Source organism: Pelophylax lessonae, assembly GCF_965119305.1.
Source record: "Pelophylax lessonae genome assembly, chromosome: 3".
In the NCBI taxonomy this organism is placed as follows: domain Eukaryota; kingdom Metazoa; phylum Chordata; class Amphibia; order Anura; family Ranidae; genus Pelophylax; species Pelophylax lessonae.
In genome coordinates this window covers 599,695,149-599,705,041 of record NC_138770.1, presented here as the reverse complement: position 1 = coordinate 599,705,041, position 9,893 = coordinate 599,695,149, and the positions used below count along the sequence as shown (strand labels likewise).

The 9,893-nt window shown below is 45.6% G+C and overlaps 1 protein-coding gene across 1 annotated transcript in view; it reads left to right on the top strand.

Moving 5' to 3' along the window:
- Nucleotides 1-2,420: 2,420 nt before the first annotated feature.
- LOC309550632 (calpain-13-like) overlaps nt 2,421-9,893 on the top strand; it is a gene marked incomplete at its 5' end in the record, with an annotated part of 108,343 nt that continues 100,870 nt past the window's right edge. Inside the window, 2 exons of the mRNA XM_082250970.1 lie at nt 2,421-2,601; nt 7,860-7,866. Coding sequence (XP_082107096.1) covers nt 2,421-2,601; nt 7,860-7,866 — 188 coding nt within the window. The remainder of the gene's footprint in view (nt 2,602-7,859; nt 7,867-9,893) is intronic.

Below are 9,893 nucleotides of genomic sequence, written 5' to 3'. Positions count from 1 at the left end.
GGATGTGGCACAGATGAGCACTAATGTGGCACAGACAAGCACTGATGTGGTACGGATGAGCACTGATGTGGCATGGATGTGGCACAGATGAGCACTGATGTGGCATGGATGTGGCACAGATGAGCACTGGCGTGGCATAGAGGTGGCACAGGTAAGCACTGATGTGGCATAGATGTGGCACAGATGAGCACTGATGTGGCATGGATGTGCAATGAATAAGCACTGACGTGGCATGGATGTAGCACGGATGTGGTATGGCTGTGGCACATATGTGGCATGGATGAGCACAGATGAGTACTGATGTGGCACGGGTAAGCACTGATGTGGCACGGATGTGGCATGGGTGAGCACTGATGTGGCACGGATGAGCACTGATGTGGCACAGATGAGGCACGGATAAGCACTTATATGGCATGGGTGGCCACAGATGAGGCATGATTGAGGCACGATTAAGGCATGATTGAGGCATGGATCAGGCATTATTGAGGCAGGGATCAGTCATGATTGAGTCACGATTGAGACATGGATCAGTCATGATTGAGGCATGGATCAGGCAGGGGTGAGCGGTGTTGCAGTCTCTCTCCTCTCCTCACACTCTGTATCGATCACTGTGTACAGAGTGTGAGGAGAGGAGAGAACTGAACCAGACATGCGCTAGGTTGTTGACAACTGATTGCTCCATCATTGCTGTTTTTGGCCCTTACCACAATCTAAGGATATACTGTAGTAAAAAAATAAAAAATAAAAACAGCGCCTATATGTGAATGACAAAAACAGCGCTCATATGTGAATGACAAAAAATGTCCCCTTTCATAAAATAAAATATTTGTGTATAAATTAACTCAGTGTCCTATTCCACCGAATAGGCAAATCAATATTAATAACACAATAAAAATGAATTATATATAAAGTGATTTGTGCACAATTGGATAAATATAAAAAAATATAAAACATATCTTATATAATAGTGCAATAGTAACAGTCCTTGTGCAAACAGCAAACACTAGCTGTGTATGCTAATAAAGTGATAGTGCTCCAAACGGTGATAATATTCAAGTAAATTCCAAAAAACTTTAGTGGGTATCTGGAGCGTGAGTATCCTCCACCTTATACGCTTCCCACTTACCAGATGACCCATTGGGGTCTCGCATAGGTAAGTGGTCTCTATGGGTCAGCTCCTAGGAGTCCCTCTACTCAGGATGATACACCAAGGGTTGTTGTCCTAGGATTTGAGATATCCTTAGAGGGGGTCCGCTGTGTCCCTCAGTAGAGAGCGCAGTGGGGGCTGTGTTGAGATTCCTCTATTCGCCACTCTTACACTCGTTAGTGGTAGGGTATCAGCATAGAGATGGAAAGAGTAGTAGGGAGGCTCACAGTGTAGTATTCAATATAATATTTTATTCAAAAAAAGTAGTCACTTACAATTCAGTTTGCAAATACCGGCACAGCGTTCCCCGACATTTTCTTAAACATCACCAGAAGTCATCTTTGGGCCTCATGGTTTGGATCATCGAATCCATCCCCAACACTTTCCCAACAGCAGAACACTTCAAATGCCTCACTCAGAGGTATTGCTGCTCCCCAGTCTGCCATGCACAGGGATCTGGTTGGACCCCGCAAACATGGACGCTTCCGTGTGCGCAATTCTGGGAGGACGTCACTACAGACAACTCTCCTTCTCTTCTCAATAACATACAGTAGAGGAGAAAGATTATGTAGACCTCAGATATAACTGCAAACAATGTAAGAGACAAAAGTGCAGCACAGGCACAAAACACAAGAAGTCATCAACTGAAAAGATTTCTGGTAGGATCAATAGTTTTTTTTGCATCTATTGACAAAATATAACACTATAAGGCTCCATTCACACCATGGCTTTCCGGGTCATGAGTGGAATTGCCGGGATTTCAAATCGCCGCACATCGCGGGACGCCCTTGAGATCCCAGTTACTTTAATGCCACCCAAATTGCAGCGTGATTTTGCCGCAATTGTCCACCGACGAATCACAGAAAAATCACGCAAAATCTTATAAAACCTTAAAGTGTAACACCACTTTTGTTGGGAAAAAACATTCCCCTCTGGGTGATCTCTGTACATTACAAGGATTTTAACAAACTTTGTTGCAGATTCCTACCTTTTGTTATTCTGAAGAAATCATTGATTGTTCCTCTGTGCCGGGTGGGTCTAATGGGAGTGGTTTCATAATTATCTATCAGCTGTGGCAGCTACAGGGCTCTAACAAGGAAATGTGTTGGGTCTGCATCCCTTTAGACGTCTTCCTATTGGGAGTATCTCACCAAAAATGACATTTTTCTTGCAGGGGATGCCTGAAATCTCACTTGTATCTTAGGCAGACTTCAGGGGAAAAAGGTGAGCCAATCACACAAGCAGGAAATTATGTTTCTGGGGTGTGGTCAAGATGGCGGCAGATGACGTCACAGGCTGCCGGGATAGTGCCCGGGGAGCTCTGGGAGCAGCAGGCTGGGACATAGCAGTGAAGAATGAGGACCCTCCACTGTCAGAGGGGGAGAAAGACGAGGAGCACACTGCGGTGGCGGTCGTGGCAGCGGCTGGTGGAGGAAGGCATCCGCAGCAGCCTGGTAAGCGGCCTTCTGTCCAATCCTTTATGCTTGTGAGTAATGTGACTGATGGGGAAGGTGCGAGTTTAAGGGTGATTCCGCAGAGTAGAGGGTCTGCAGCGATGGAAGCTGGGGGTGCTGTTAGTCCTGCTGTTGGGGCTTTGCCAGGGGCGACAGATTTGGGCCGTCTTGTGTTGGGGTTGCGAGACATTTTGGGGAAGTTGTAATCTTCGTCCGGGCGCGGGTTACCAACGGCGGCTTGGGTGCTGCTGGTTCTACCTGGTGATTCCCGGAATGTGGTTACGGGGGGTGCTTTGACAGTGTTGGCTGGGCCATTCTAGGCACTGCCGGTGGCGACTTAAGTGGTGGCACCTTCCTCGGGGCAGGGTGGACCAGGTAAGGTGGCTGATAAGGAGGGGGATCGGGTACGTTTGGCGGATTCAGCTAAGTATGAGGTATATGTCTGTTTTGAGGGACCCCTCGGAGCCCCTCGGGGCACACCTTGAGCTGAAAGTGAAGGAGAAATTTGGAAGGGTGAGTATGTGGAAATTGTTTTTCTGCTTACCTTGGAGAAATTTAATCTGGACCGAGGTAAGATGGATGACAGCAAGAAAGAGGAGGAAGAAAAATGGCAGTACAGGCTGATCCCTCGTTCATTTACTAATTGGGTGCAGGCTTTCACGGTTTTAGCCGGCGAGATTTCAGAAAAGGCGCCAGAGCATTGTTCTATGGTATTCTGTTATTTGGATGCTGTGGGGGAGGCATATTGAGTCTACGGGGGACTGGCGTGACTTCGGTATGATGAGCAATTCCAACAGCGCAAGGCAGTGTGACCATCCTTAAAGCGGAGTCCCTGCCACAAAATCGACATAGTCGATTTTGGGCCATCCGCTTGCTATAGCTCACCTGAAAAAGAAATGGAAAGTTAGGATTTTTTTTTTTTTACTTACCTTGTAATCGCAGAAAAAAAATACTCACCTTCTTTCCACTTCCTCCCTCGGCCGCACGGCCCGCGCCGTCACTTCCACTTTGCAATGATTCCTGGGAGCTGAACGTCATTGCTCCCAGGAATCAATGCGCCTGCACCGGCCCCGCTCATCACTTCCGGTGCAATGCCGCATTCCTTGCTAAACAGCTTCTGGGCATGCCCAGAAGCTGTGGAGGAATGCGGCGACTCACCGGAAGTGACAAGAGGGGCCGGTGTAGGCGCATTCTGGGAGAAGAAGACACGGAAGCGGACGCAGAAGAGGATCGCGCTGGCTTCAGCTGCCCACAACAGAGATGGCAACGCTGGAGAAGAAATTTTAAAAGTGAGTATTTCTTCTTGCAGGTAAGTGCGAACCGGGACAGATCAGAGGCTATCCATTGTGGAATGTACTAGCCCTGACTGTCCCGGGGGTATGTTTATTGACATTTTTTTTGTGGCCGGAACTCCGCTTTAAGTTGGGATCACAAAGACATTAGTCTTTGAATGCGACTTATGACCTCGGCGCAGGAGGGGAATTCATTTTTTTAATCAGGGGACAGCGGATCTTCTTCCTCTGGACAGTCGGCCAAAAAGAAAAAGGGGTATTACTGGTTGTATAATGAGGGAACATGTACGTTTGGAACTGCGTGCCGATTTAAGCATGAGTGCTCTGGCTGTGGGGGCTCCCACTCCCTTAGCAGATGTGTGCAGAAAAGGAAAAGGATGGGCTGAAGATTCTGCAGAAAAAAGGGAGGACATTGGTGAGTATAGCAAGGATGCATCCTTTTCTAAGTAGGTATCTGAACCGTGGGGCAGCAGACCTGCTGGATAAGGGATTTACTGACGGTTTTCAGATTCCTTGTAGTCTTCCTCACCCCCCCCATCCTGCGGACAATTTGCAGCAGGTGCTTGCACATTCAGAGGTGGTTTCGGAGAATCTGTCGAAGGAGGTGCGTATGGGGTGCATGGCTGGTCCGTTTGGAGTAGCACTGCTGGAAAATTTGGTGATTTCCCCTTTAGGGGTTGTTCCCAAGAAGGAACCCAACAAGTTCAGATTGATTCACAATTTGTCATACCCAAAGGGGGGCTCGGTGAATGAGTTGTTTGACCCGGACTTTTGTTCAGTTTCCTATACCTCTTTGGATGCGGAGGTGCGCTGGGTTCGTTTTTATGGGCAGGGGGCTCTTGTGGCTAAAAACGGATATTGAATCCGCTTTTTGTTTGTTACAGGTGCATCCCGACAGTTTTCACCTGTTGGGTTGCCAGTGGCAGGGTTACTATTTCATTGACCGTTGTTTTCCCATGGGATGCCCCATTTCCTGTTCATTTTTTGAATGGGTGGTTCGTGATGTGTCCGGAATTTCGTCTGTCATTCACTATCTGGATGACTTCCTGTGCATTAGTCCAGCCACATCTAATCATATGATTCTGTTAGCTACTGTTCAGCATATGGTGGAATGCTTAGGGAGAGTTTTTAATCGCCGGTTGGCGGCTGTCACTGAGAGGGTTCGGGCACCTAGCCATCGCATTAGGCTTGCCTGTGAACACAAGGTGGATTTGCAAGTTTGGGAGACCTTTCTGGAATCCTATAACGGCAGGTCTGTGTTGATGTCTGAGGCTATGTCAAATTTGGACCTGGAACTCTTCACAGAGGCTGCGGGATTGGCTGGCTATGGTGCTTATTTTGGGGGTCAGTGGAGTGCACGTGGAATGGAAGGAGGCTGGACTGACTAGGAATTTAGTAGTGCTTGAATTTTTTCCTATTGTGCTTGCGGTGGAACTGTGGGGTTCGCAATTCTGTAATAGGAAGATCCATTTCAACTGTCATAATATGGGCGTTGTGATGGCAAATATTAGCGCATCTGCATCGTCGCTGCCGGTGGTACATTTGTTGAGGTATTTAGTGTTGTTTTGTTTTGTTTGCGTTGCAATTCATTTGTTTATGCTGTCCATGTCCAGGGTTGTAATAACTCCCTGGCTGATGCTCTTTCACGGTTTCAGTGGGACAAGTTTCGCTCATTGGCTCCGGGAGCGGTGCAACTGGGAGTTTTTTGTCCAGACTGGCTGTGGCAGATTGCATTGGAGTGCCTGCTGCATTGATTCGGCAGTCGGTGAGAGAGGCAACATTGTCTGGATATTCTAAGGTTTGGGGGGAGTGGTTTAGCTTGGTTAATGGAATGGAAGGTGAGGTCTCCAGTTGGTCTTCAGTTGGAGGGAAGCCAGCCAGGAACATCTTCCCACCCTTCCGCCCTGGATTTTGTTGATATTCCGTGTTGGGTAATTGAGGTGGTGAGAAGCTGGGTATGGAGATTAGCGGGGTGCAAGGTCCTTTAAGGTTTATATGGGCTCATAAAGGTACGGTGTAGGGACCCATCTGAGGTACAGCTCCCTGGTGGTGGGATGTGTATCTGCGAGTTGTCTCCGAGCCGGTGGTTTTGCGGCTGGAGGCCTGAGAAGAGACACGCAGGTGCTGTCCTTTTGTTTTGATGCCTATTAGGACCTTGTGGCTCCATTCTTTAAGCACTGTCTGTTCATGTTCTATTATTTACGTTGTTTGTTTATTTATGTTTAGGTTAAAGCGGAGTTCCGGCCTCAAAATCCACTTTGGGCCATCCGCTTGCTCAGTGTCACCTGTAAAATAAATGGATAACCACGATTTTTTTTTTGTTTACTTACCTTGATATTGAAGAAAATATACTTACCTTTCTTCCACTTCCTCCCTCTGTGGCCGCGGCCCGTGCCGTCACTTCTTGCTTGCATTGATTTCTGGGAGCTGAACGTCATCGCTCCCAGGAATCAATGAGCCTGCACCGGCCCCGCTCGTCAGTTCCGGTCCAGGCACGTCATTCCCTGCTAAACAGCTTGCAGGGATGTGCATTGTGGGACCGAAGAGGACACGGAAGAGGACGCAGAAGAGGACGCGCTGGCTTCAGCTGCCCACACCTGAGATGGCAGCAATGGAGAAGAAATTTTCAAGGTAAGTATTTCTTCTAAAAGGTAAGTGCAACCTGGGATAGTTCAGAGGCTAGCCATTGTGGAATGCACTAGCCCTGACTGTCCCGGGGGTATTTTTAGTAAAAAATAATTTCCGAGGCCGGAACTCCGCTTTAATAAAAGGCTGCTATAGCCAATGAACTCCAATCTGTTGTGGTGTGGTTATTATACCAAAAGGGTGGGAGTATTGGTATAGCAGTTCAGCACAAGTCATATTTAATACCTTAGTCATGTATATTCACACAGAATATATAGCACACAAGATCAGGTAAGAGCTTGATCACATTATCCTAAACAATGCAAACGGTAAACGGTAATATAGTTAGCAAATCTAAGGAACAGCCACCATAAACATAATCAGTAATCTAATTAAACATTAAGCTAATTAACAAGTAGTCGCCTAGACATGCCTTCAGTGACTTAGGTCAGTGCACACCCAGACAGTTCAGCACCCGTATTTAAAAAGACCCAGGGCTGTCCAAATCTCAGTTCAGCTTTCTTTTCACATACATCTTCTCACTGAATTTCAAGTTGGCAGAGACCATCATGGCTTCCCTGACTGTTAAATGTGGTGACATGTCATCTTACATTATATAAAAAGACATCTTCCTGAATGTTTGTAGCTCCCTCAAATGCCAGGGCTCATAGTCAGTAGAGAGGTCCCCCCCCAACAGCACCTGTCCCTGTTGGGTCTATCACATAGGGGTTGATTTACTAAAGTCAATAGACAAATGCAATTGCTCCAGAACTTCGAACATGAACAGAAGCTCTCCTGAATTCCATCCTACAATCATGTGCAAGCAAAAATGCTGTTATTTTTACTTTCCTTGCATGTGATTGGGTATTCTTTGAAAAGTGAAGCCTTACCTCATTTACTAAGCTCTGGATCAACTGCACTTTCCACAGTGCACAATCTATTTGCCTTTAGTAAAACCACCCTATATTCCACTGTTGTCCCCTTCAGGAGACCTGTCCTAATAAATAGCACACATCCTTCTCTGAAGTGCATGTAGACAGGAAGTTCCTGCAAATATGCTACGGATCAGCAGCACACAAATGCCACAAAGAATGGAATAAAGGTAAAAAAAAGTGATAGTTAAAAAAAAATGGCAGTTGTTTAAGATATACAGGGCTTTGGAACAGGAAATGTTTATATCAACTTTAATGTTTTATGAAGACATTTAAAACCACAGAGGCATGGTGTGGGGGTGATATATTCCCAGCTGATGTCAAGTCTTGAAATTCTGCAGAAAGGACTAAATGTGATTTTGTTTGTATGGTTAAGTTACAAATGTAAAATATCTTAATTTTTGTACAGTGGAATGGTAATACAGACATACCCCACTTTTAAGTACACAATGGGACCAGAGCATGTATGTAAGACGAAAATTTACTTAAAGTGAAGCAATACATTTTTTCATTTCTCAATGCATGTAAATACACTAGCTCCATAGGAAATCTTGGTCTGCTTGACATGGCACTGCTGACAAGGACACCAAGCTTGGGGAGCATGTTAAGGGGATCCAGGACTATGATATGGTAGATTACCTTGGCAAGCTGGCTGGCCACAAATAGGATATGTTGTAGTCCTGTGTCCCCTCTTGGTGCTCCCTAAGTTTGGTATCCCTGTCACTTACGGTTTGGGAGCAGTGCCATGTCAAGCTGACCAAGATTTCCCATAGACACCAAAGTTAAAAACCGGGAGTAGTGTCTGTACTCGCGAGTGTATGTAAAATGAGTGTACTTAAAATGGGGTATGCCTGTAGTATAGGTTTGTGTGGCTGCGGGGGGGGATGTAATTCCTCATCCGTAGAAGTAAAAATGCCAGTTTATGAGAATGGAGTTCAGCTAAATAAATGGTCACCGAGCAGAGACAGGCCTCGGCGGGAACTAGCAGGTTTAGAGAGAAATCGGCCGCTTAAATGATCTATTTTGGGAGAGACTCATATCTGATGCAGCGCACATCCCCCGCAACTCCCTTGAGGCTTTCACAAAGCAGCTTCGGGGCTTCACTCTAAATATCTGAAAACTTTGAAGAAAAACATTAAATTCCAAACCCAGACGTCACATTACTCTATTGCATAGGTTAGCTGAAGGTCAGGCACAAATCTGAATACCCTGGGGTGACAAGATGTTCCCCAGTTTCGAGGGACAGTTTTCAATTTTACAGGACTGTCCCTCAGGAAAGGAGTGTCCCTGATTTTGTCCCTGTTCAAAAGAATGGGGTTGATTTACTAAAGACAAATAGACTGTGCACCTTGCAAAGTGCAGTTGACCTCTGCAAGCACAGTTGTTCCAGAGCTTAGTAAATGAGGCAAAGCTTCACTTTGCAAAGAATACCCAATCACGTGCAAGGAAAATTAAAAACACAGCATTTTTGCTTGCTCATGATTGGATGATGGAAGTCAGCAGAGTTTCTGTTCATTTACTAAGCTCTGGAGCGCTTTTTGCCTTTAGTAAATCGAACCCAATGTGTCTCTGATTTTGTTCCAGCTTTAAGCTGATCTCCATGTTTTCGTGAAGGTTAAATATTTTGTTTGGACCAAGCTGTTCCACTATTAGATGTGCTCGCTGTGTGCGCTGTATAGACTGTACGTACGTAGTCTCAGCAGGGGCGGACTGAGAACCCTCAGGGTCCCCGGGCAAAATAAATCAAAGGCCCCCTTCCAGGCCCCACCCGTGTCCTGCCTCCAGTCACACACTTACCCCTCCTCCAGCCACACCCACACAATCTTTAGACACAAGGAACAAAAGTGCAATAATTTATAAACATGTGCAATATAAATAAAAAATGCAAAAACCAAACTGTGCAAAATAAATAACAAATGCACAAACCAAGACATGTGCATTAACAATAATAAACATGCAAACTAAGACAATTTACTAAAGAGCCACATTTTTTTACAGACAATTCAAAATATTACATAAAATTTCTCATATCAGTGCAAAACAGTGCCAATATCAATATTAAAGCTATATATTGTGTTAATCGCACATGTTACTAGTGTGATTAGCAATGTGTTTTAGGTATAACAAAAGGCCAAAAACCTATTTCTCAATTTATATGACGCTCAAGTTAATAAAAAACCGACACAGGGTTTTCCTTTACAGTATAAGTGCGAACTCTGTGGACTCTGACGTAAAAGAGAACATTGTGGACCCTGATGTAAAGGAGAACTCTAAGGACTCTGATGTAAGAGGCTTTGCTGTGGAATCTGATGTAAAGGGAAACTCTGATGTAAAAGAGTCTCTGGTCACCAGAGCCCCCTTTATACAAGAGTCCATAGAGCTCCCCCGTACATTACTGTCCACAGAGACTGCATACAATGCACAAGAGATGATCAGCGACAGT